General features: G+C 57.8%; 1 protein-coding gene across 1 annotated transcript; it reads left to right on the top strand.

The window, feature by feature from the left end:
• Nucleotides 1-27,867, top strand: LOC127465687 (nuclear receptor subfamily 4 group A member 3-like; the record flags this gene model as incomplete). Its single annotated transcript, XM_051776190.1, has 9 exons — nt 1-41; nt 747-937; nt 11,419-11,686; nt 12,399-12,576; nt 14,098-14,208; nt 16,192-16,315; nt 17,047-17,131; nt 26,344-26,429; nt 27,726-27,867. Coding segments are annotated over exons 3-9 (811 nt in total), but the record flags the coding sequence as incomplete, so codon positions are not given.

The raw sequence follows: 27,867 nt of genomic DNA, 5'->3' as shown, positions 1-27,867 counted from the left end.
CGTGACGTCACCGAGGGGGCGGGGCCTGGCGGACACGGCCGGTGGGACACGGGGGGGACACGGGGGGGACACGGGGGGACACGGGGGGACATGGGGGGACATGGGGGGACACGGGGGGAAATGAGGGGACACGGGGGGACACGGGGGGGACATGGGGGGACATGGGGGGACATGGGGGGACATGGGGGGACACGGGGAGACATGGGGGGATATGGAGGGATAAGGGGGGACATGAGGGGGATATGGAGGGGACATGGGGGGACACGGGGGGACATGGGGGGATATGGGGGGATATGGGGGGGACATGAGGGGGACGCGGGGGGACATGGGGGGACATGGAGGGACGGGGGACATGAGGGGACACGGGGGGACGCTAAGGGCCATGGGGGGACACGAGGGGTCAGGGGGGACACGAGGGGACACGGGGGGGCACGGGGGGACATGGAGGGGACATGGGGGGGAGATGAGGGGACATGGAGGGGCACGAGGGGACATGGGGGGACAAGAGGGGACGGGGGGACACGGGGGGGGACACGAGGGAGACACGGGGGGGGGGACAGGAGGCCCTGGGGGGGGCTTGGGGGCCCCGGGGTGGGGGGTCCGGGCTTTTTTGGGGTCCTGGAGCTGCACGGGGGTAGGGGGGGTCCCGCTGGTGGGAGTGACGTCACTGCTGGGCGTGACGTCACTGCCGGGCGTGGCGGCGCTGGGACGGGGTGGCGGTGACGCGTGACGTCATCGCACGGCAGGGCGGGGAGGCCGGGAGTGACGTCAGCGGCGCCCCGCGTGACGCGATCAGTGACGTCACCCACCGCGTGCAACAGTGACCCCCAACGCGCCGGTGTGACATCACCCATGACATCACCCATGGTTGCGTGACGTCACCGGCGACAGCGGTGACGTCACCAGTGCCCGGATGTGACCCCCTCCAGTGTCCCCAGTGTAATAGCCAATAAAGACCAAAGGAGAGATAATTTGCTTATCAAATTATATTTGCAACATTGTAATTACGAGTTGCGATAAACAAAGTCCCAAGTTTCTATAAGTTCCAAATAATAATTTCATTTGGTGTTTGTCTTGACTACCTCATGCATATTGATTGTATCATATACCTGTATATTCTGTGAGTTTTTGGCAAAATGTTTAATGAGAAGTTTTCTCATAACTGAAGCTGAGAGTTATCTCTACAACTAGTCATAGTTCATGTATTCTTAGATGAACAGGCGCCTAAAGATTTAAAGTTCCATTATATTTACAGCTAAGGTTAAAAGAGCTATCTCTGCAGCCAGTCCTAATTCATGTACTCTTGGACGAGTAGGCGCCTAAAGACTTAAAGTTGTACTATATTTCATCCTTAGGATAGTGAGAAGGTTTAGGCCTTTTGACCTTGAGAGGGTCTGTTTTGTTTCATTGTGGGGGTGTAGTTAAGTTTTAGAATCTATTTAGTCTGTTTTTAATGTAGTCACCCATTTGCTTCACGAATCACAATTATTTATATATATCACACAAACCATAATGTTATGTTACCATAATTAGTGATATTTTGTTATGTTATGTAAGAAGAAAAAGAACTGAAAAAGAGAACAGAACTCTCTTCCAGTGGCAAGACAGCACATGCGCAGAAAAAGCTGACTACATCAAAAGGATGAAGTGAACAGAGCCGAGCTTGTCTCCTAGCAACAAGATACGCATGCGTAAAGCCTCTTGGCAACAAGAACAGAGCCTGCGCAGATAAACCTGATGAACAAAGGAGGGGATTTTAAAGGAGATAAGCAGCTCCAAACCTATAAAAGGCAGACTGAAAATTATTGAAGTGTGCCTTAGATGAGCAAGGAAAGCTCACTAAGACACCCAGCGCTGTTTTGCTTATTTGATTTTTATATAAATCTATAATAAAACTTTTTACTACGATATTTGAGCCTAGTGCCGATTTTACTTATAACAATTTTGGTGCCGTGACTCGGATCAGGGTTCCTGGGCGGCGGAACTGCTACCCGGGACGGGTACCCCCGTCCTTGTTTTTTGGACGGTCCTGGGGAGAGGTTCCGCAGCACAGACTCTGAAATTCCGACCGAGAAGATTTAGAAAAAGCAAATAAGCAAATAAAATTACTGCAGTTCCCTGTAATTCTTATGCATAAGCCCGGGCGAAGACTAACTCCAGGAAAAAGTGAGTAGTGAAACCTCTTCAGTCGGGAGGGACCGTTCGACAAGAGTTCAACGGAGACTTACTCCGGGGGGAGTAAGTGTTTTACTCCAAGAGAGAGTAAAAGTACCAGGTGCCGCTCGGTTTGGGAAGGGACCGTCCAGCGAGGAGTTGGATGAAGACTTATCCAGGAGAGGTAAGTATTTGCGTACCCCTCTCGGTGGGGAGGGAATCCCGGAGTGCGAGGGATTGAGAAGTCCAGCAGGACAAGTGATTGAGACCTCCCGGTAGTGCAGTTCTGGTATTTCCAGAAGAGACAAATCACGAAAGGAGGGAAGCGACTGAGGTGAATTTGTGTGTGAAAGCATTCTGGAAGATGGGACAGAAGAAAAGTAAATCTTCTACTCCCATGGGTGGCTGTGAATTAGTGCAGGACAGCCCTAAGAGTGAAGAAAAACCCAAAGGGAGGGGTGAAATGGGGGATCATAAGGAGAAGCTGCAAGATACCCCACAGGAGAAGAAAAAACTAGAGAATGAGTTTGTGGTGGGGTTACCAACTATACCCCCGGATAGTCCTTTAGGAGTTATGATCAAGTATTGGAATGATTATCCCTCTAGAGAAGGAAAATCGAGGGAGAAGATGGTGCATTATTGTATGGAAGTATGGGGAGGAAAGCAAATCAGACAGGATTATTTGTTTTGGCCGGTGTATGGTTCATTTGAAGATTGGATATGTCAGGCTTTGAATTTGTATGTGAATGGCAAAAGACCATTTTGTGCAGAAGAATGTGAGTATGCTAGCCTATGGATAGAAGTGGATACTAGAATCTCTCTCTCCCCGTTAAGTGAAGAGAAAGGACAGAAGACGGCTTATGACCTAAAAGAGTTTCAAAAAATACCCCCCCCATATGTCCTGCCTTGGCCTATGCCCAAGGGGTCACCTCCGTATGGTGCTGTAATTCAGAATGATCACAAGAGTGTATTCACTCCCACAGCTCCAGCAAAATCATCCCTCTCCCCTATTGAAACTGAGGGAGCCACCCTGTCAGTGGCTGCTGGAGTGAGAAATCAGCAAACACCCTATCCACCCCCCCCTCAGGAAGCGCAGCAGTCAGCAGCTCCTGAAACACAGAGTCCTAACATAATATCCCCAATGACTCCACAGTCCATGCAAACAGAGCATTGTTCTTCAGGAATAGTCTCTTTATCCACGAACACGTCACAGTTGTACCCCTTAAGAGAGACTACAATGGGGGGAGGAAGAAATCAAGGGGATAGGATAGGGTTTATATCAGTTCCCTTGAATTCAGGAGATGTTAGAGCATTTAAGAAAGAGATGGGAAATCTCTTAGAGGATCCTTTGGGAGTGGCTGAGAGGTTTGACCAGTTTTTAGGTCCTAATATATATACTTGGGAGGAAATACAGTCAATTTTAGGAATATTATTTACTGTGGAAGAACGGGGAATGATTAGAAAAGCGGGAATGAAAGGTTGGGATCAAAGGCACCGGCAGGGTCCAGCTGCAGATGTTAAATGGCCTTTAGAAAACCCTAATTGGAACCATAATGAGCCAAATCATAGAAGAAATATGAATGATCTGAGAGAAATAATTGTCGAGGGGATAAAGGAATCTGTCCCTAGAGGGCAGAATGTTACAAAGGCTTTCAGTGAATATCAAAGGAAAGAGGAAAGCCCAACTGAATGGTTAGAGAGACTTAGAAGGACTTTCCAGCTTTATTCTGGTATGGATCCAGGTGATGGAATGGGACAGCAAGTGCTTAAGATGCGGTTTGTGAGTGGAGCATGGGCAGATATTAAAAAGAAGCTGGAAGACATAGATGATTGGCAGTGTAAGGAAATGGATGAATTGTTGAGGATTGCGCAGAAAGTATATGTGCGGAGGGAGGAAGAGAGTCAAAAGGAACGAGAGGAGAGACAGGAAAAATTACAGAAGAGAGAGGAAGAAAGGCAGAAAAGACAAGAAGAAATGCAGAGGAAGCAGACAAGAATTTTAGTGGCAGCTATAAAAGGAGGACAAAGAGGGGATAGAGAACGGAGACGGAAGACCCCTTGTGGACCTAATAAACGTGAACCCTTTAGAGAACGTGTGCAGTTAGACTTAAGTGAAATAGAGTGTTACTACTGTGGGCAGAAAGGACACATAAAAAGAAATTGCAGGAAGAGATTGCAAGATGAACAGATTTACCAAGAGGAATAGGGGAGTCAGGGGCTCTATTTGCTGGGGACCCAGAAGAATACAGAGCCCTTGATAAAACTTAAAATAGGTCCCCAGCAACAAGAACTTGAGTTCCTAGTGGATTCAGGGGCAGAAAGATCGACAGTTCAAAAGTTACCTTGGGGTTGCACGACTTCCTCAGACACAATCCAAGTTGTAGGGGCCAAGGGAGAACCATTTAAGGTGCCCCTCATAAAAGATGTGGAAATAGAAGCCCAGAATAAATATGCATTAGGAACATTTCTATTAGTTCCTGAGGCTGAGTATAATCTGTTAGGGAGAGATTTAATAATAGAATTGGGAATAAATTTAGAAGTGAAAGATCAAAAATTACAAGTCCAAATATATGCCCTTACGGCGGAGGACGAAAAAAAAAATAAATCCTGAGGTGTGGTTTACTCCTGATTCTGTGGGAAAGCTAGATATAAAACCATTTGAGGTCTCAATTCGAAATCCAGAAGAACCAATAAGAGTGAAACAATATCCCATCCCATATAAAGGAAGAGTTGGACTTAAACCGACCATAGAAAGACTTTTAACACAAGGATTATTAGAACCATGTAAGTCACCTCATAATACTCCCATTTTGCCGGTAAGGAAATCTGACGGATCATATCGTCTGGTGCAGGATTTAAGGGAAGTAAACAAACGGACAATTACCCGGTACCCTGTAGTCGCTAATCCTTATACTTTACTAAACCAACTCTCACCTGACCATAAGTGGTATAGTGTGATCGACCTGAAAGATGCATTTTGGACTTGTCCTCTGAAAGAAGAGAGTAGAGACTATTTTGCTTTTGAATGGGAAGATCCTGACTCACATAGGAAACAACAACTTAGATGGACTGTTCTACCTCAGGGATTTACAGAATCCCCTAATTTGTTTGGACAAGCCTTAGGACAATTATTAGAGTCTTTTGAACCTCGCCAGGGTACGGTTTTGATTCAATATGTTGATGATTTGTTAGTTGCCGGAGAAAAGTTAGAAGATGTCAGAGATGAAAGCATTAGACTTCTGAATTTCTTAAGTTTAAAAGGTTTGAAAGTGTCAAAGTCCAAATTGCAATTTACAGAGGAAGAAGTTAAGTATTTAGGACATTGGTTGAGCAAGGGACATAAGAAATTAGATCCTGATCGAGTAAATGGAATTCTGTCACTATCTGTACCCAGGAGCAAAAGACAGGTTAGACAACTTCTGGGCCTATTTGGGTATTGTAGGCAATGGATTGAAAATTACAGTAGTAAAGTCAAATTTTTGTATGAAAAATTAACCAAGGAGGGGCTAGTAAAGTGGAGTGATGAGGATGAACAGCACTTAGAAAAATTGAAGGAGGATTTAGTAAATGCACCTGTGTTAAGTCTGCCAGACAATCGGAAACCTTTTTATCTATTTGTAAATACAGAAAATGGTACAGCATATGGAGTCCTAACCCAGACCTGGGCCGGACAGAGGAAACCGGTAGGGTACTATTCAAAATTGCTGGATCCAGTAAGTAGAGGTTGGCCCACCTGTTTGCAATGTGTAGTTGCTACAGCTCTGTTAGTTGAAGAAGCTATAAAGGTGACTTTTGGAGGAAAATTAAAAGTATTTACTCCCCATAATATAAGAGGAGTATTACAACAGAGGGCTGAGAAATGGTTGACTGATAGTCGACTATTAAAATATGAAAGTATCCTATTGCACTCCCCGGATCTGGAGTTAGAGATGACACATGTGCAAAATCCAGCTCAATTTTTATATGGAGAACCTAAAGAAGATCTAGGACATGACTGTTTACAGGTAATAAATCTTCAAACAAAGATTAGGGAGGATTTAGAAGAAGAAGAACTGAGTTCGGGAGAGAAAATATACATCGATGGTTCTTCTAGGGTGGTTAATGGGAATCGAAAGTCAGGATATGCAGTGATAGATGGAGAAAATTTTCAGGTCAGAGAATCTGGACCCTTAGATAAGACATGGTCAGCCCAAGCTTGTGAGTTATATGCACTGTTGAGAGCGTTACAATTATTAGATGGAAAAGCAGGCACTATCTTCACAGACTCTAAGTATGCATTTGGAGTAGTTCACACCTTCGGCAAGATATGGGAAGAGAGAGGATTGATTAATACCCAGGGTAAAGGACTTGTTCATGAAACTCTAATACGAGAAATCTTAAAAGCTTTGAGAAAGCCAAAGCAGATTGCAATAGTACATATTAAAGGGCATCAGAAAGGGTTAAAAGCTACTGTTAGGGGCAACAATTTAGCAGATGAGGAAGCAAAGAAAGCAGCTTTATTAGTAATGGCAAGTTCAGAACCAGAAGATAGAAATGTCCTGAAAAGTTTTAGTGATCAAGAGAAAAAGAAACTGCAGCAATCTGGAGCGAAAGAAGAAAATAATAAATGGTTATTAGCAGATGGTCGAGAAGTACTTCCAAAAGGGCTTGCTCAGAGAATAATGAAGAAATTACATGAGACAACCCACTGGGGAATACAGGCATTAGTGGATCAGTTTGAAAACAAGTTTGCCTGTGTGGGAGTTTATGGAATAGCAAAGAAAATTTTAGAAGGGTGTTTAACCTGTCAGAGGGTAAACAAAAGGCAATTGAGAGAACGAGTACAAGGGGGACGAGAAATAGCTAAGAGACCTTTTGAGAAAGTACAGACAGATTTTACTGAATTACCTAAAGTAGGCAGGTATCGCCACCTACTGGTGTTAGTGGACCATCTCACCCACTTTGTAGAAGCCTTTCCGGTAGCCCGATGTACAGCCAAAACAGTGATTAAGATTTTATTAGAAGAAATTATTCCAAGGTATGGTGCTGTGGCAATAGTAGATTCGGACAGGGGACCACACTTTACTTCTAAAATAATTAAAGAAACAACAGAACTTTTTGGAACCAAATGGGAGTACCATACTCCTTGGCATCCACAGAGCTCTGGTAAAGTAGAAAGAATGAATGGAGAAATAAAGAAGCAATTGACTAAATTAATGATAGAAACTAAAATGAATTGGGTAAAGTGTTTGCCATTGGCCTTATTATATATACGGACCCAACCACGTACCGACACAGGAATCTCACCATTTGAAATGCTGTATGGGATGCCATATGATTTTGGAATCCCGATTGAAAATCCCAAAGTGGAAGATACCCTCTTGAGGGAATATATAATTGAGTTAATGAAAAGGAGACAGGAATTGAGGAAAAAAGGATTAGTAACTCAGAGACCCCCGTTGGATATGGCAATACACAGAATTCAACCTGGAGACAGGGTATTAATTAAAACATGGAAAGAGTCTTCATTAACGCCTCGTTGGGAAGGACCCTTTGTTGTTCTTCTTACCACAGATACAGCCATTCGTACCGCTGAAAGAGGATGGACTCACGCATCTCGGGTTAAGGGGCCAGTCAACACTCCTGAATGGACTGTAACTCCTCAGCCTGGGAATCTCCGAATGACGTTCAGAAAAACTGGACTGGTAAATGAATAACCCTGAACGAGACTGGGACCCAGCCCAGCCTATACTCCTGGTCTGAAGTACCTCGAGACCTAACCTTAATAAGGGTTCGGTATAGACATTGATAAGTGGGCTAATCCTCTACCAGGCTGGGGAAAGTGGATATACCAAATTGCTGAAAAAGGTAAAACTTTTCCTCATTGTTGTGATCTTGAGACTGAAATTACTTTGCCAGAAAGACCTGCACAGAAGATACCCTGTATAAAACACCCAGTTTCAAGACCCCGGAGCTGGGTCAGTTGTAAATGTACATTATATGGTATAGAGTGATATTGTACAGCAGTAGGCAGGACACCCATCGTACGAATTGCCGAGAGTTCTTTGTTGCTTCTGATGAGAAACTGAATGTTTAGAAATTGATAAGTTATTCTGTAGATAGGAGTAGTTGGTACCAGAGAACTGGGAAGTCCATGATAAAATATTTTCTAATTTTGGTACAAAACTCTAGAACAGTGTGCCGTTAAAATTGCCTAGAAAACAGAGTTCACAACCAACCAACTTTTAGAAAACATATGGATCTAGAGAAATAAAGGAAAAGGTCACAAGAACCTATCAAGAGCCCATATTCTCCTGAAGAATATTGACTGCTGCCGAGAAGATATAGAACCCCGTTGCTCCCAGCAAAGGAGTAGACGGAGGAGGCAGAGCAATAATACAGTGGAGAACAGATATGGGAAATTATATATGGATTGTAGTATTTTTGTGGCAGCTTTCCCCAAGCAGGGAAAGCCCACATCGGCCGTACAAGTGGACTCTGAACAGATGGAGTGATCTAAAAACAGTTAGGACTAATCTTACTGTAGGATCTCCCAGTTTCTCTGCTACACTGTGTCAAATAGCTCCTGTACCACATTGTTCAAATTTGAAACCTTATTATCTCTGTCCTGCATCTAATCCAGGGAAAGGATATTGTAACTACCCTGATCAATATTATTGTGCACACTGGGACTGTGCCACTATTGCTTCCGCCTGGACCCCTAATTCTCAAGATAAATATCTAACGACAACATGGGGACCACCTGGCTGTAAACCTTCACAATTTGTTTTGTCTAGAGGATCGAAGAGGTATAGCGATTGTAAGTATATTACCATCCAGGTACTGCAACCAGAAGACCCAGGATGGTTGATAGGAAGAACTTGGGGAATCAGATACTGGGAAGCTGGCACAGACAGGGGAGGGCTAATATTCATAAAAAAACAAGAAATCACCCACCGCCCTCTGGCAGTAGGACCCAATAAAGTAATAAAGAGAAAAGAGGATAATTTGAATCAGAAAGAGAGTAGAAAAAGACACACCTCCACAGTTTCAACTGCCCCGACTGTAAGTTTTAATGACTCTAGTAGAATCTCAACCTACACTAAGGTACATGAGAAAACAGAACCGTTGTTAAAATTGATGCAAGCGGCCTATAACACACTTAACCACACCGACTCTAACTTAACTAACTCCTGTTGGTTGTGTTATGACATCAAACCTCCATTCTATGAGGGGATAGCTCTGAACACCTTAGTTACGATATCCAATCAGGGCAACCCTACGCAATGTAATTGGGGGGAAAAACAAATAGGAATCACTCTCCAGCAGGTGAGAGGACAAGGAGTGTGCATAGGAAATGTACCTCCAACGAAAAGAAACTTATGCAGCTATACCCTCAAGAAACTTGATAAAACCAAGAAATGGGTTATACCTAGCAAAGAAGGATGGTGGATATGCTCCAAGACGGGGGTCACTCCCTGCTTGTCTTTACGAATATTTAATGAAAATAAAGACTTTTGTGTTCAAATAACAATAATACCCCGAATTCTTTATCATTCGAAGGAATTGGTTCTTGACCAATGGGATGATAATAAACACAGGATACAAAAGAGGGAACCATTTACTGCCATAACTATCGCCATGCTCCTTGGGCTGGGAGCGGCGGGAACGGCAACAGGAATTGCATCCCTCATTGAACAAAATAAAGGGATTACATCTCTAAGAGCAGCAGTTGATGAAGACTTAGTGAGAATCGAAAAATCAATATCATACTTAGAGAAGTCTCTTACTTCACTTTCTGAAGTAGTCCTACAGAATAGGAGAGGATTAGACTTATTATTCTTACAACAAGGGGGGCTATGTGTTGCATTAGGAGAAGAATGTTGCTTTTATGCAGATCATTCAGGGGTAGTTCGTGAATCTATGACTAAATTACGTGAAGGAATTCTTCAAAGGAAAAGAGAAAGAGAGACTCAACAAAACTGGTTTGAATCATGGTTTCACAAATCACCCTGGTTAACTACTTTAATTTCTACCCTAATAGGCCCCCTAATAATGTTGTTAATTACTTTGACATTTGGTCCTTGTATTTTGAATAAATTTGTAACTTTTGTTAAAGGTAGGATTGAAACAGTACAACTTATGGTAATGAGACAGCCATATTCCGAATCGAGCGAAGAAACATCTAAAGCTGAACCATTTCCTACCTTGAGTGCAGCCCGAGAAGCTGTAATAAGGTTTGATAAGCAAATTAATGATAAATAGAAGAGGGGGAAATTGTAATAGCCAATAAAGACCAAAGGAGAGATAATTTGCTTATCAAATTATATTTGCAACATTGTAATTACGAGTTGCGATAAACAAAGTCCCAAGTTTCTATAAGTTCCAAATAATAATTTCATTTGGTGTTTGTCTTGACTACCTCATGCATATTGATTGTATCATATACCTGTATATTCTGTGAGTTTTTGGCAAAATGTTTAATGAGAAGTTTTCTCATAACTGAAGCTGAGAGTTATCTCTACAACTAGTCATAGTTCATGTATTCTTAGATGAACAGGCGCCTAAAGATTTAAAGTTCCATTATATTTACAGCTAAGGTTAAAAGAGCTATCTCTGCAGCCAGTCCTAATTCATGTACTCTTGGACGAGTAGGCGCCTAAAGACTTAAAGTTGTACTATATTTCATCCTTAGGATAGTGAGAAGGTTTAGGCCTTTTGACCTTGAGAGGGTCTGTTTTGTTTCATTGTGGGGGTGTAGTTAAGTTTTAGAATCTATTTAGTCTGTTTTTAATGTAGTCACCCATTTGCTTCACGAATCACAATTATTTATATATATCACACAAACCATAATGTTATGTTACCATAATTAGTGATATTTTGTTATGTTATGTAAGAAGAAAAAGAACTGAAAAAGAGAACAGAACTCTCTTCCAGTGGCAAGACAGCACATGCGCAGAAAAAGCTGACTACATCAAAAGGATGAAGTGAACAGAGCCGAGCTTGTCTCCTAGCAACAAGATACGCATGCGTAAAGCCTCTTGGCAACAAGAACAGAGCCTGCGCAGATAAACCTGATGAACAAAGGAGGGGATTTTAAAGGAGATAAGCAGCTCCAAACCTATAAAAGGCAGACTGAAAATTATTGAAGTGTGCCTTAGATGAGCAAGGAAAGCTCACTAAGACACCCAGCGCTGTTTTGCTTATTTGATTTTTATATAAATCTATAATAAAACTTTTTACTACGATATTTGAGCCTAGTGCCGATTTTACTTATAACACCAGTGTCCCCAGTGTCCCCGGCCATGCTCCGCCGGGCCCTGGCCCTGTCCCTGTCCCCCCCTGTGCCCCCTGTCCCCTGTCCCCCCCCCCGTGTCCCCCCCCTCCGCCGCTGCCACCGCCCCGTGTCCCCCCCCCCGGGCCCCCCCCCAGGACCTGGCTGTCCCCAACCCCTCCTGGAGTGACACCATGAGGCGACACTACGGCCACCTGGAGGCCACCGAGGGCTGGACGCGCCTGCCCTCCTTCCGCCGCGCCCGCCACCACTTCCGGGGTAGGTGACACCGGTGGCCCTGTCCCCAGTGTCCCCAGACCCCCCCCAGGGTCACCTCAGTGTCCCCAAACCCCCCAGGGTCACCTCAGTGTCCCCTCAGTGTCCCCAGTGTCCCCAAACCCCTCAGTGTCCCCAGCACCACTTCCGGGGTAGGTGACACCGGTGGCCCTGTCCCCAGTGTCCCCAGACCCCCCCCAGGGTCACCTCAGTGTCCCCAAACCCCCCAGGGTCACCTCAGTGTCCCCTCAGTGTCCCCAGTGTCCCCAAACCCCTCAGTGTCCCCAGCACCACTTCCGGGGTAGGTGACACCGGTGGCCCTGTCCCCAGTGTCCCCAGACCCCCCCAGTGCCACCTCAGTGTCCCCTCAGTGTCCCCAATGTCCCCAAACCCTCCAGTGTCCCCTCAGTGTCCCCAGACCCCCCCAGTGTCACCTCAGTGTCCCCTCAGTGTCCCCAATGTCCCCAAACCCCCCCTCAGTGTCCCTGGGCAGATCTGCGGGGTCCCTGGGTGGGTCTGGGGGGTCCCTGGGTGGGTCCAGGGGGTCCCTGGGCAGATCCGGGGGGTCCCTGGGTGGGTCCCGGGGGTCCTTGGATGGGTCTGGGGGTCCCTGGGTGGATCCCTGGGCAGTTTGGGGGGGGTCCCTTGGTGGTTCCGTGGGGTCCCAGGGCAGATTCCATGTGTTCCCCCCCCTGACAGTGTGGTGTCCCCGCAGGGCCATTGGGGGCCATCTCTGGGGACCCCCCTGGGGACCCCCCGGGGGCCACGCGGCTGTTCCCGAGGGCCATCGAGGTTCCGGGGGCCGGGTTCGAGTACGTGATGTTCCTCTGTGCCCCCCAGCGCCGCCTGCGCTGCCTCTGCCAGCCCGGGCCCTTCCTCGAGGGACACCCGGGGTGAGGGACACCCCCCTGTCACCCCTGGGTCCCTCCTGTCACCCCCATGTCTCACTGTCACCCCTGGGTCCCTCCTGTCACCCCTGGGGTGAGGGACACCCCCCCTGTCACCCCTGGGTCCCCTTTGTCACCCCCGGGGTGAGGGACACCCCCTGCCACCCCCGGGTCCCTTTGTGTCACCCCCGGGGCAAGGGACACCCCCTGTCACCCCTCGGTCCCCCTCCTGTCACCCCCGGGGTGAGGGACACCCCCCTGTCACCCCTGGGTCCCCTTCTGTCACCCCTGGGGTGAGGGACACCCCTCTGTCACCCCTGGGGTGAGGGACACCCCCCTGTCACCCCTGTGTCCCTTTGTGTCACCCCCGGGGTGAGGGACACCCCCCTGTCACCCCTGTGTCCCTTTGTGTCACCCCCGGGGTGAGGGGCACCCCCCTGTCCCCCCGATGTCCCCATGTCCCCAGGCTGACTCCAGGCTGACCCAGGTGACCCCCTGTCCCCCCGGTGTCCCCGTGTCCCCAGGCCATCCCCCAGTGACCCCGCTGTCCCCATGTCCCCAGGCCATCCCCCAGTGACCCCGCTGACCCCTGGTGACCCCGCTGTCCCCGTGTCCCCAGGCCATCCCCCGGTGACCCCGCTGACCCCTGGTGACCCTGCTGTCCCCTGCTGTCCCCGTGTCCCCAGGCTGACCCCGCTGTCCCCTTGGTGACCCCGCTGACCCCCTGTCCCCAGGCTGACTCCGGTGACCCTGCTGTCCCTGTGTCCCCAGGCTGACCCCTGGTGACCCCGCTGTCCCCCGCTGTCCCCGTGTCCCCAGGCTGACCCCTGGTGACCCCGCTGTCCCCGTGTCCCCAGGCCATCCCCCGGTGACCCCGCTGTCCCCTTGGTGACCCCGCTGTCCCCGTGTCCCCAGGCTGACCCCTGGTGACCCCGCTGTCTCCGTGTCCCCAGGCTGACCCCTGGTGACCCCGCTGTCCCCTGCTGTCCCCGTGTCCCCAGGCTGACCCCTGGTGACCCCGCTGTCCCCTGCTGTCCCCATGTCCCCAGGCTGACCCCTGGTGACCCCGCTGTCCCCCGCTGTCCCCGTGTCCCCAGGCTGACCCCTGGTGACCCCGCTGTCCCCCGCTGTCCCCCGCTGTCCCCGTGTCCCCAGGCCATCCCCCGGTGACCCCGCTGTCCCCTTGGTGACCCCGCTGTCTCCGTGTCCCCAGGCTGACCCCTGGTGACCCCGCTGTCTCCGTGTCCCCAGGCTGACCCCTGGTGACCCCGCTGTCCCCTGCTGTCCCCATGTCCCCAGGCTGACCCCTGGTGACCCCGCTGTCTCCGTGTCCCCAGGCTGACCCCTGGTGACCCCGCTGTCCCCTGCTGTCCCCATGTCCCCAGGCTGACCCCTGGTGACCCCACTGTCTCCGTGTCCCCAGGCTGACCCCTGGTGACCCCGCTGTCCCCGCTGTCCCCATGTCCCAGGCTGACCCCTGGTGACCCCGCTGTCCCCCTGGTGACCCCGCTGTCCCCGTGTCCCCAGGCTGACCCACGGCGGAGCCCTGGCCACCCTCATCGACAGCTCCCTGGGGACACTGGCGCTGGCGGTGGCCGGGAGGGTGGTGACAGCCAACCTCAGCATCGACTACGTCCTGTGAGTGTCCCCAGGGGTGGCACCGTGTCCCCAAGGGTGGCAGGAGGGTTCCCAAGGGGTCAGAGTGCCCCAGGGGTGGCACCGTGTCCCCAAGGGTGGCAGGAGGGTTCACAAGGGGTCGGAGTGTCCCAGAGGTGACACCGTGTCCCTGGAGGCTGTGAATGTCCCCAAGGGGTCAGAGCATCCCTAAGGGTGGCACAGTGTCCCCAAGGGTGGCACGGTGTCCCCAAGGGTGGCACAGTGTCCCCAAGAGTGGTGGAGTGTCCCCAGAGGTGGCACCATGTCCCAAGGGGTCAGAGCATCCCTAAGGGTGGCACGGTGTCCCCAAGGGTGGCACAGTGTCCCCAAGGGTGGCACGGTGTCCCCAAGAGTGGTGGAGTGTCCCAGAGGTGGCACCATGTCCCCAGGGGGGTGTGAATGTCCCCAAGAGGTCAGAGCGTCCTCAAGGATGGCACCGTGTCCCAAGGGTGACACAGTGTCCTAAGGGTGCCACGGTGTCCCCAAGGGGTCAGAGCATCCCTAAGGGTGGCACGGTGTCCCCAAGGGTGGCACAGTGTCCCTAAGGGTGGCACGGTGTCCCCAAGGGGTCAGAGCATCCCTAAGGGTGGCACAGTGTCCCTAAGGGTGCCACGGTGTCCCCAAGGGGTCAGAGCGTCCCTAAGGGTGGCACGGTGTCCCCAAGGGTGGCACAGTGTCCCTAAGGGTGGCACGGTGTCCCCAAGGGTCAGAGCATCCCTAAGGGTGGCACGGTGTCCCCAAGGGTGGCACAGTGTCCCTAAGGGTGGCACGGTGTCCCAAGGGGTCAGAGCATCCCTAAGGGTGGCACAGTGTCCTAAGGGTGCCACGGTGTCCCCAAGGGGTCAGAGCATCCTAAGGGTGGCACAGTGTCCCTAAGGGTGGCACAGTGTCCCTAAGGGTGGCACGGTGTCCCCAAGGGGTCAGAGCATCCCTAAGGGTGGCACAGTGTCCCTAAGGGTGCCACGGTGTCCCCAAGGGGTCAGAGCGTCCCTAAGGGTGGCACGGTGTCCCCAAGGGTGGCACAGTGGGGTGACCAAGGGGACACAGGGGATGACCAGGGGGACACTGGGGTGACCAAGGGGGACATGGGGGTGACAAGGGGGAACATGGAGGTGACATGAAAGGACATCGGGGGGATGGGGGGACAAAGGGACACACAGAGGTGACCAGGGGGACACTGGGGGTGACTGGGGGGACACTGAGGGTGACAAGGGGGACACTGGGGGTGACCAGGGGGGATGGGGAGGTGACCAGAGGGACACTGGGGTGACCAGGGCACATGAGAGTGACCAGGAGGACAGTGGGGTGACCAGGGGGACACTGGGGGTGACCAGGAGGGACATGGTGGTGACCAGGGGAGCACTGGGGGTGACCAAGGGACACTGGGGGTGACCAGAGGGACACTGGGGTGACCGGGGGGACACTGGGGGTGACCAGGGGGACATGGGAGTGCCCAGGGGGACAGTGGGATGACCAAGAGGACACTGGGGGTGACTGGAGGGACACTGGGGGTCACTGGGGGTCACTGGGGTGACCAAGGGGACACTGGGGTGACCAGGGGGACACTGGGGGTGACTGGGGGGACACTGGGGGTGACCAGGGGGACATGGGAGTGCCCAGGGGGACAGTGGGATGACCAAGAGGACACTGGGGGTGACTGGAGGGACACTGGGGTGACTGGGGGGTCACTGGGGTGACCAAGGGGACACTGGGGTGACCAGGGGGACACTGGGGGTGACTGGGGGGACACTGGGGTGACCAGGGGGACATGGGAGTGCCCAGGGGACACTGGGGTGACTAGGGGAGATGGGGAGGTGCCCAAGGGCACCCAGGGGGTGCCCAAGGGGACACGAGGATGACCAGGGGGACACTGGGGGTGACCAAGGGGCCCCAGGGGGTGACCAGGGGGACACTGGGGTGACCAAGGGGCCCCAGGGGGTGACAGGGGTCCCCCGGTGCCCCCAGGCCCGTCCCCCTGGGCACGGTGGTGCTGGTGGACGCCCACCTGGAGCGCCAGGAGGCAGGAAGGTGTTCCTGGAGTGTCACCTGCACAGCGCCGACGGGGACACCCTGCACGCCAGGGCCACAGGTGAGGGGGGGGACACCTGGGGACACCTGGGACACACCTGGGGACACCCTGCACGCCAGGGCACAGGTGAGGGGGGGGACACCTGGGGACACCTGGGACACACCTGGGGACACACCTGGGGACACCCTGCACACCAGGGCCACAGGTGAGGGGGGACACACCTGGGGACACACCTGGGGGGGCTGGACACACCTGGGGACACCCTGCACGCCAGGGCCACAGGTGAGGGGGGGAACACCTGGGACACACCTGGGGACACACCTGGGGACCTGGACACACCTGGGGGGGTTGGGGACACACCTGGGGACACCCTGCACGCCAGGGCCACAGGTGAGGGGGGGACACACCTGGGGACACACCTGGGGGGCTGGGACACACCTGGGGACACACCTGGAACACCCTGGGCACACACCTGGGGACACCCTGCACACCAGGGCCACAGGTGAGGGGGGACACACCGGGGGGGTTGGGGACACACCTGGGGACACACCTGGGGGGCTGGGACACACCTGGGGGGCTGGGACACACCTGGGTACACACCTGGGGGGTGGGGACACACCTGGGGGGGCTGAGACACACCTGGGGACACACCTGGGGGGGTGGGGGACACACCTGGGGGGGTGGGGACACACCTGGGGACACACCTGGGGGGGTGGGGACACACCTGGGGGCTCGAGGGCGGGGTGGGGACCCTGCTGTCCCTGTGCCACATGTCCCCCCTCCCCCCCCAGGTCTCTTCATCCGGCTGGACCCCCCCAAGGACCCCCCCAAGGACCCCCCCAAGGACGCGGCTCGGGAGGGGGGGGTTGGGGACCCGTAGCTGTCACCGGTCACCCCGGGGTCACCCCTGTCCCCCCCCTGTCCCCCCCGTGTCCCCCCCCTGTGTCACCCTCATGTCCCCCACCTCAGTCACCCACCCCCCTGTCCCCCCGTGTCACCCCCTTGTCCCTCCCGTGTCCCCCCCCTGTCCCCCCCCGTGCCACTCTCATGTCCCCCCCTCAGTCACCCCACCCCCCTGTCCCCTCGTGTCACCCCCTTGTCACCCCCGTGTGCCCCCATGTCCCCCCCGTGTCCCCCCAGTCCCCCCATGTCCCCCCAGTGTCCCCCTTTGTCCCCCCCTTGTCACCCCCCGTGTCACCCCAATCACCCCCGTGTCCCCCCCATGTCACCCCCGTGTCCCCTCCGTGTCCCCCTTTGTCCCCCCCTTGTCACCCCCCGTGTCACCTCAGTCACCCCCCGTGTCCCCCCCGTGTCCCCCCCGTGTCCCCCTTGTGTGTCCCCCCCCCAGTGTCCCCAGGGGGGTCGGGGGTGACCCCAGTGACCATCAGAGCTGCTGCCACCCCCCCCCCCGTGTCCCCCCGTGTCTCTGTGGGGTTTGGGGAGAGGGGAACGGGACCCCTTTGAGACCCCTCGTGTCCCCTTTGAGACCCCCAATGTCCCCTCTGGGACCCCCAATGTCCCTTTTGGGACCCCCAATGTCCCCCCCACACGTGTCCCCTCTGGGACCCCCAATGTCCCCTTTGAGACCCCCAATGTCCCCTCTGGGACCCCCCAATGTCCCTTTTGGGACCCCCAATGTCCCCCCCCAATGTCCCCTTTGAGATCCCCAATGTCCCTTTTGGGACCCCCAGTGTCCCCCCCACACGTGTCCCCTCTGGGACCCCCCCAATGTCCCCTTTGGGACCCCCCCAATGTCCCCCCCACACGTGCCCCCTCTTAGACCCCCCGTGTCCCCTCTGGGACCCCCAATGTCCCCTTTGGGACCCCCCCAAAGTCCCTCCCACACTTGTCCCCTTTGAGACCCCCAATGTCCCCTTTGGGACCCCCCCAAAGTCCCTCCCACACTTGTCCCCTTTGAGACCCCCAATGTCCCATTTGGGACCCCCCAAACATGTCCCCTTTGAGACCCCCCCGTGTCCCCTCTGGGACCCCCGGCAAGGGGGGGCTGCCCCCCCCCCCCCCAAACCGGGCATGTCACGGGGGTCCCCGCACCCCAAAACTGAGCCCGGAGGGGTGTTGGGGGGTCCCTGCACCCCGAAATTGGGCACATCGGGGGATAGGGTGGGGGGTCCCTGCACCCCAAATGTGACCCCATTAGGGCACTGGGGAGGTCACGTGGGTGCACCCCAAAAATGATCCCATGGAGGGGTCTCCCCACCCCAAAATGAGCCCATGGGGGGTCCCCCCACCCCAAAAATGAACCGTGCAGGGTTTGAGGGTCCCTGCACCCCAAAAATGAGCCCATGGGGGGGTCCCCGCACCCCAAAAATGAGCCCATCAGGGGATCAGGGGGGTCCTCCTACCCCAAAAATGAACCCTGTAGGGTTGGGGGGGCTCGCACCCCAAAAATGAGCCCATGGGGGGGGTCCCCCCACCCCAAAAATGAGCCGTGCAGGGTTTGGGGGGGTCCCTGCACCCCAAAAATGAGTTCATCGAGGGGGGGCCCGCACCCCAAAATGGGCCGTTCAAGGCTTCGGGGTGGTCCCTGCACCCGAAAATGAACCCTGTAGGGTTTGGGGGGGGTCCCCCCACCCCAAAATGAACCCTGTAGGGTCTGGGGGGGCTCGCACCCCAAAAATGAGCCCTGCAGGGTTTCGAGAGGTCCCCGCACCCCAAAAATGAGCCCGTCGGGGGATCGGGGGGGTCCCCGCACCCCAAAATGAGCCCTGCAGGGTTTGGGGAGGGGGGTCTCCGCACCCCAAAAATGACCTCATCGCGGGGTCCTCGCACCCCAAACATGAGCCCTGCAGGGTTTGGGGGGGGGGGTGGTGTCCCCGCACCCCAAAAATGAACCGTGCAGGGTTTTTGGGGGGGTCCCTGCACCCCAAAAATGACCACTACAGGTTTTGGAGGGGGAGGGGGGTCCCTCCACCCCAAACCTGCCCCCCCCCTCCAAATTTCCGACTGGCCCCCCCTTCCCTTCGGGGTCGGGGTAGATTTGGGGTCACCCCCCCTTCCCCCCCCCGGGGAAAGTCGGAACTTTCCAGCGGTTTTCGGGGGGGGTTGGGGGGGGCGGGATGACACGGGGGGGGGTTGGGGGGCAGGGCAGGATGACACGGGGGGGGTTGGGGGGCAGGGCAGGATGCCCGGGGGGGGGCCCCGCGCCCTTTTTTATAACGCCCGGCCCCGAAACGGCCCCAAAACGGCCCCAAAACGGCCCCGGCGGCGTCATGAGAGGTACCGGGCACGGGGGGGGCACGGGGGGGCAAGGGGGGGTCGGGGGGGTTAGGGGGGTGTAAGGGGGGTGTAAGAGGGTCAGGGGTGTGTAAGGGGTGTGTAAGAGGGTCAGGGGGGTGTAAGGGGTGTGTAAGAGGGTCAGGGGGTGTCTAAGAGGGTCAGGGGGGTGTAAGAGGGTCAGGGGGGTGTGTAAGAGGGTCAGGGGTGTGTAAGAGGGTCAGGGGGGTGTAAGAGGGTCAGGGGGGGGTGTAAGGGGGTGTAAGAGGGTCAGGGGGGTGTAAGAGGGTCAGGGGTGTGTAAGAGGATCAGGGGTGTGTAAGAGGGTCAGGGGGTGTGTAAGGGGTGTGTAAGAGGGTCAGGGGGGTGTAAGAGGGTCAGGGGGGTGTAAGGGGGGTGTAAGAGGGTCAGGGGGGTGTAAGGGGGGTGTAAGAGGGTCAGGGGGTGTGTAAGAGGGTCAGGGGGGTGTAAGAGGGTCAGGGGTGTGTAAGAGGGTCAGGGGGGTGTAAGAGGGTCAGGGGGGTGTAAGGGGGGTGTAAGAGGGTCAGGGGGTGTGTAAGAGGGTCAGGGGGGTGTAAGAGGGTCAGGGGTGTGTAAGAGGGTCAGGGGGGTGTAAGAGGGTCAGGGGGGTGTAAGGGGGGTGTAAGAGGGTCAGGGGGGTGTAAGGGGGGTGTAAGAGGGTCAGGGGGTGTGTAAGAGGGTCAGGGGTGTGTAAGAGGGTCAGGGGTGTGTAAGAGCATTCGGGGGGGTGTGTAAGAGGGTCAGGGGGGTGTGTAAGGGGGGTGTAAGAGGGTCAGGGGGGTGTAAGAGGGTCAGGGGGGTGTAAGAGGGTCAGGGGGGTGTAAGGGGGGTGTAAGAGGGTCAGGGGGGTGTAAGAGGGTCAGGGGGGTGTAAGAGCATTCGGGGGGGTGTGTAAGAGGGTCAGGGGGGTGTGTAAGGGGGTGTAAGAGGGTCAGGGGGGTGTAAGAGGGTCAGGGGTGTGTAAGAGGGTCAGGGGGGTGTAAGAGGGTCAGGGGGGTGTAAGAGCATTCGGGGGGGTGTGTAAGAGGGTCAGGGGGGTGTGTAAGGGGGTGTAAGAGGGTCAGGGGGGTGTAAGAGGGTCAGGGGGTGCTGGGGGCGCCTTTGCGGGGGCTGGGCACGCGTGTTAGAGCGTGTGCAGCCGTGTCACGGGGTGTGTTGTATTGTACACGTGTGTTATGGGCTGTACATGCGTGTTACGGGCTGTAGATGCGTGTTACAGGGTGTACATGCATGTTATGGGGTGTACACACATGTTACAGGGTGCACAGGCGTGATATAGGCTGTACACCTGTGCTATGGGCTGTACAGGTGTGTTATGGGCTGTACACGTGTGTTATTTGTTGTACACGTGTGTTACAGGGTGCACAGGCGTGATACAGGCTGTACACGTGTCTTATGGGCTGTACACGCATGTTATGGACTGTACACCTGTGCTATGGGCTGTACACGTGTGCTATGGGCTGTACACGTGTGTTATGGGATGTACACGTGTGTTATGGGCTGTACACGTGTGTTACAGGGTGCACAGGTGTGATACAGGCTGTACACCTGTGCTATGGGCTGTACACGCATGTTATGGGCTGTACATGCATGTTATGGACTGTACATATGTGTTATGGGCTGTACATGCATTTTACGGGGTGCACATGGGTGTTGCCGGCTGTACACATGTGCTCTGGGCTGTACATGCCTGTTATGGGCTGTACATGCATGTTATGGGCTGTACATGCATGTTATGGGGTGTACACACATGTTATGGGCTGTACACGTGTTTTATGAGCTGTACATGCATGTTATGGGGTGTACATGCATGTTACAGGGTGTACACGCGTGTTATGGGCTGTACACGCGTGTTATGGGCTGTACATCCATGTTATGGGTTGTACACGCATGTTATGGCGTGTTCAGGGGCTGTACACGCGTGTTAGGGGGGCACACGTGTGTTACAGGAGGGCACGTGTGTCTCGGGTCCCCCCCGTGTTTTGGGGGGGGTCACACCCACGTCGCGGGTCCCACACGTGTGTTTTGGGGTGGGGGGTCACACCCCCCTCGCGGGTCCCCCCTCCCGTGTCCCCCCCCCCCCGCCCGTCCCGCAGCTGCGCCCGCCCCGCCCCCGCTTTTGGGGGGTCGCGGGTCCCCCCCCCGCGCACCTGCGGCGCCCCTTTGATGTGGCGGCGGCGGGGGGGGACACGGGGGGTGACACGGGGGGGGACACGGGGGGGGGACACGCGCAGGTGGCCCCGCACCACCCCCCGCCCGCAACGACCCCCCCCCGCCCCGCTTTGTGCCGGGGGAAGGGGGGGAGGGGGGGGGCACCCCTGGGTGCTGGGGGGCCCCTCCTGTGTCCCCCGGGTCCCTTTTGTCCCCTGTGTCCCCCCGGTGTCCCCCCCCCGTGTTGTCCCCCCCCGTGTTGCCCCTGTGTCCCCCCTGTGTCGCCCCTGTGTCTCCCCCTGTGTCCCTCGTGTCCCCTGTGTCCCTTTTGTCCCCTGTCTCCTGTGTCCCTCGTGTCCCCTCTGTCCCCCCCCGTGTCCCCTCTGTCCCCCCCCGTCCCCTGTCCCCCCCCCGTCCCCCCCGTGTCCCCCCCGTGTCCCCTGTCCCCCCCCGTGTCCCCCGTGTCCCTCCCTGTGTCCCCCCCTGTGTCCCCCTCCATGTCCCTCGTGTCCTCCGTGTCCCCTCTGTCCCCCCCGTGTCTCCCCCGTGTCCCTTTTGTCCCCCGTGTCCCCCCCCGTGTCTCCTCTGTCCCCCCCGTGTCTCCCCCGTGTCCCTTTTGTCCCCCGTGTCCCCCCCCGTGTCTCCTCTGTCCCCCCCGTGTCCCCTCTGTCCCCCCTCTGTCCCCCCCGTGTCTCCTCTGTCCCCCCCGTGTCCCCTCTGTCCCCCCTCTGTCCCCCCCGTGTCCCCTCTGCCCCCCCGTGTCCCCCCCCCCGTGTCCCCCGTGTCCCTTTTGTCCCCCCGTGTCCCCGCCTGTGCCGGGGGGTGCTGGGGGTGTCCCCCCGGCTGGGGGGTGACAGCGGGTCCCTGAGCGGGGGGGGGACGGTGGGGGTGCCCCGGGGGCAGCGGGGCCGTGGGGCTGGTGGCACTGCTGGCACTGGTGGCACTGGTGGGTGCCCCCGGGGCTGGTGGGTGCTGCTGGCACTGGTGGCACTGGTGGCACTGGTGGTACTGGTGGTACTGGTGGCACTGGTGGCACTGGTGGGTGCCCCCGGGAATGGTGGGTGCTGGTGGTACTGGTGGCACTGGTGGCACTGGTGGCACTGGTGGTACTGGTGGTACTGGTGGCACTGGTGGCACTGGTGGGTGCCCCCGGGAATGGTGGGTGCTGGTGGTACTGGTGGCACTGGTGGGTGCTGGTGGCACTGGTGGCACTGGTGGGTGCCCCTGGGGCTGGTGGGTGCTGGTGGTACTGGTGGCACTGGTGGCACTGGTGGGTGCCCCCGGGGCTGGTGGGTGCTGGTAGCACTGGTGGCACTGGTGGCACTGGTGGGTGCCCCCGGGACTGATGGCACTGGTGGCACTGGTGGGTGCCCCTGGGGCTGGTGGGTGCTGGTAGCACTGGTGGCACTGGTGGCACTGGTGGCACTGGTGGGTGCTGGTGGCACTGGTTGTACTGGTGGTGCCGGTGGCACTGGTGGCACTGGTGGGTGCCCCTGGGGCTGGTGGCTGCCGGTGGCACTGGTGGCACTGGTGGCACTGGTGGGTGCCCCTGGGGCTGGTGGGTACTGGTAGCACTGGTGGTACTGGTGGCACTGGTGGGTGCCCCCGGGACTGATGGCACTGGTGGTACCAGTGGCACTGGTGGCACTGGTGGCACTGGTGGGTGCCCCCGGGGCTGGAGGCTGCTGGTGGCACTGGTTGTACTGGTGGTACTGGTGCGTGCTCGTGGCACTGAGGTGCCCCGAGGTGCCCCCCAGCTGCGGTGGGTGCCAGGAGGGCTGACAGGTCCCCGCACTACCGGCAGCCCCCCCCTGTGCCCCCCGGTGCCCCAGATGCAGTTGGGGGTGCCCCCAGTGCCCCCCGGTGCGGTGGGTGGGTGGCAGCAGGGCTGGCAGGTTCCCGCATTACCGGCAGCCCCCCCCCGTGCCCCCCAGAGGTGCTGAGGGTGCCCCCGGTGCCCCCGGTGCCCCCCAGTTGCGGTGGGTGGGTGCCAGGAGGACTGGCAGGTCCCTACATTACCGGCAGCCCCCCCTGTGCCCCTCGGCGCCTCAGATGCAGTTGGGGTGCCCCCAGTGCCCCCCAGTTGCAGTGGGTGCAGGTGGGACTGGCAGGTCCCTACACTACCGTCAGCCCCCCCGGTGCCCCCCGGTGCCCCAGATACAGTTGGGATGCCCCGAGGTGCCCCCCAGTTGCGGTGGGTGGGTGTGGGTGGGACTGGCAGGTCCCCGCATTACCGGCAGCCCCCCCCGTGCCCCCCAGAGGTGCCGAAGGTGCCCCCCGGTGCCCCCCAGTTGCGGTGGGTGGGTGCCAGGAGGACTGGCAGGTCCCTGCATTACCGGCAGCCCCCCGGTGCCCCCAGTGCCCCCCAGTTGCGGTGGGTGGGTGCCAGGAGGGCTGGCAGGTCCCCGCATTACCGGCAGCCCCCCCCCGGTGCCCCCGGAGGTGCCCCCGGAGGTGCCCCCGGAGGTGCCGAGGGTGCCCCCGGTGCCCCCGGTGCCCCAGATGCAGTTGGGGTGCCCCCAGTGCCCCCCAGTTGCAGTGGGTGGGTGCCAGGAGGACTGGCAGGTCCCCGCATTACCGCAGCCCCCTCCCGGTGCCCCCCCCGGTGCCCCCCTCGGTGCCCCCGGTGCCCCCGGGCCCTCGCCGACCTCCCCCCGCCGCCGGTTCCCGGCAGGAGCGGCCCCGCCGCGGCTCTTCCCGGCACCCGGTGAGTAATTCGGGGCGCGGGGCTGACTCAGCACCCCCCGAATTCCCAGGGGGGGGGTCACACGGGGGTCGCGGGGCCCCCCAAAAACCCACCCCCCCCCCTCCAGGGCCGGATGCGCGGGCGGCGCCGGCCCCAAAAAAACTGGGGCGGGTGGAAAACGCCGACGAAGCGAATTCGGGCGCGGGAGGAGGAGGAGGAGGAGGAGGAGGAGGAGGAGGAGGAGGAGGAGGAGGAGGAGGAGGAGGGTGAGGGGGGCGCGGGTGGGGCGCGGGAGGGTCACGCGGTGTGCGGGGCCGGGTGGGCACGAGCAGGGCAGAGAGGGCACGAAGGGGAGAGGGCAGGAGTGGGCACGAGCATCCCCAGGTGTGTCAGGGTGGGCACGACCATCCCTGGGTGTGTCAGGGTGGGCACGAGCACCCCTGGGTGTGTCAGGGTGGGCACGACCATCCCCGGGTGTGCCAGGGTGGGGCACGACCATCCCTGGGTTGTGTCAGGGTGGGCACGACCATCCCTGGGTGTGTCACGCTGGGCACGACCATCCTGGGCTGTACTGGTTCCCTCCCAGTACCGTGGCAGGGCCATACTGGGTCATACTGGTTCTCTCCCAGTGCTGTGCTGGGCCGTACTGGGCCATACTGGTTCCCCCAGTGCCATACTGAGCCATACTGGTTCCCCCAGTGCAGTGCCGGGACCATACTGGGCCATACTGGTTCCCTCCCAGTGCTGTGGCAGGGCCATACTGGGCCATACTGGGCCATACTGGTTCCCCCAGTGCCATACTGGGCCATACTGGTCCCCCCAGTGCCATACTGGGCATACTGGGCCGTACTGGTCCCCCCAGTGCGGTGCCGGGCCCGTTTCCTGCCGGGGGCCGTGTCCCAGTTGTGGCTTCGCCGCTGTCGCCGTCACAGCCCCGACGGCACCCGGGGGCACCGGGGGCAAACTGGGGCACCTGAGGGCACCTGAGGGCACCTGAGGGCACCTGGGGGCACCCAGGGGGGCTGGGGGACAGCAGAGCACAGAGGGGACACGTGTGTCCATAGGGGACATATGTGTCTGTAGGGGACACGTGTGTCCGTAGGGGACATGTGTGTCTATAGGGGACACGTGTGTCCATAGGGGACATGTGTGTCTATAGGGGACACTGGAGGCCACAGGGGACACCTGGTCCTACAGGTGACAGGGGAACCCACAGGTGACATGTAAAGCCACAGGGGACACATGAGCCCATAGGGGACACATGAACCTGTAGGTGACAGGTGAGGCCACAGGGGACACGGGAACCCACAGGGGACACCTGGTCCTACAGGGGACACCTGGTCCTACAGGTGACAGGTGAACCCACAGGTGACATGGGAAGCCACAGGTGACATGTGAGCCCACAGGGGACACGTGAGCTCACGGGGGACATGGGAAGCCAGAGGTGACATGGGAACCCACAGGGGACACGTGAGCTCACGGGGGACACCCGGTCCCACAGGTGACACCTGGTCCTACAGGTGACATTTGACCCTGGGGACAGCACAGGGGGCACAGGTGGCACTGCGGGTCCCACGGGTGCCGTGGGGGCCTGGGGTGTCCCGTGACGGGGACCCGGTGACAAAAACCCCCCAGCACAGGGCCCCCCTGATGGGTGTCCCCACGTCAGGGACCCCAGGACAGGGACCCCAGGACAGGGACCCCACACAGGGCCCCCCTGACGGGGTCCCCATGTCAAGGACCCCAGGACAGGTGTCCCCAGGACAGAGACCCCCTGATGGGTGTCCCCACGTCAGGGACCCCACACAGGGCCCCCCTGACGGTGTCCCCACATCAGGGACCCCAGGACAGGGACCCCAGGACAAGGACCCCACACAGGGCCCCCCTGATGGGTGTCCCCGGTCAGGGACCCCAGGACAGGGACCCCAGGACAGAGACCCCCTGATGGGTGTCCCCGTGGCAGGACCCCCCTGAGGGTGTCCCCGTGTCCCCCCAGCCCCCATCGAGGTGATCCCCTGCAAGATCTGCGGGGACAAATCCTCGGGGATCCACTACGGGGTCATCACCTGCGAGGGCTGCAAGGTGACAGGGGACACGGGGGGACAGGGGGGGACAGGGGGACATGGGGGGACACGGGAGGGACATGAGAGGACGGGGAGGACACGGGGGCACACAGGGGGACATGGGGGACAGGGGGACAAGGGGGACATGGGGGGACACAGGGGGACACGGGAGGGACAGGGGGACACGGGGGGACACAGGGACACGGGGGGACACGGGAGGGACACGGGGGGACACGGGAGGGACAGGGGGGACACGGGGGGACACGGGAGGGACACGGGGGGACACGGGAGGGACAGGGGGACGAGGGGGACACGGGAGGGACACGGGGGGACACGGGAGGGACAGGGGGACGAGGGGGACACGGGGGCATTTGGGGGATCATGGGGGACATGAGGGATGTGGGGGGACATGGGGGTGATGTGGGGGGTGCTGGGGGGACATGGGGGACATGGGGGGACACAGGGGGCATGGGGGGACAAAGGGGGGCATGAGGGACCATCGAGGTGATGTGGGGGGTGCTGGGGGGACATGGGGGGACATTGGGGGGGGCATGAGGGACATGGGGGATGTGGGGGGCCATGGGGGACATGGGGGTGATGTGGTGGGGCTGGGGGGACATGGGGCGACATGGGGGGACATTGGGGGGGGACATGAGGGCCATGGGGGTGATATGGTGGGGTTAGGGGGACATGGGGGGACATGGGGGACATTGGGGGGCCCATGGGGGCCATGGGGGTGATGTGGTGGGGCTGGGGGGACATGGGGCGACATGGGGGACATTGGAGGGACCATGGGGGGACACGGGGGGTCATGGGGGACATGAGGTGACAAGGGGGGGCCATGGGGGGCCATTGGGGTGATGTGGTGGGGCTGGGGGGACTTGGGGAACTTTGGGAGGGGGGCATGAGGGGACATGGGGGGGGACGGGAGGGATGGGAGGACACAGGGGACACGGGGGGACAGGAGGGGACACGGGAGGATACAGGGGGACGAGGGGGACATGGGGGCATTTGGGGGGTCATGGGGGACATGAGGTGACAAGGGGGGGGCCATCGGGGTGATGTGGTGGGGCTGGGGGGACATGGGGGACATTGGGGGGGGACATGAGGGGCATGGGGGGACACGGGAGGGATGGGAGGACACAGGGGACACGGGGGGGACATGGGGGGACATGAGGGACATGGGGGGACACGGGAGGGACGGGGGGACACGGGGAACACGGGGGTGCCAAGGGGTGCTATGGAATGCCATGGGGTGCCACGGGGTGCCATGGGGATGCCATGGGGTGCCATGGGGTGCCTCCCCCCCTCGCAGGGGTTCTTCCGGCGCAGCCAGAAGGGCGGCCCGAGCTACGCGTGCAGCCGCCAGCAGAACTGTCCCATCGACCGCGCCACCCGCAACCGCTGCCAGCACTGCCGGCTTCAGAAGTGCCTCCGCCTCGGCATGTCCCGCGACG

The sequence above is a fragment of the Manacus candei genome, unplaced genomic scaffold (assembly GCF_025592945.1).
Source record: "Manacus candei isolate 608988 ecotype Guabito, Panama unplaced genomic scaffold, ASM2559294v1 h1tg000464l, whole genome shotgun sequence".
Classification (NCBI taxonomy): Eukaryota; Metazoa; Chordata; class Aves; order Passeriformes; family Pipridae; genus Manacus; species Manacus candei.
The sequence above is the reverse complement of the archived record's forward strand: the minus strand, read 5'-3'. Positions and strand labels throughout refer to the sequence as shown.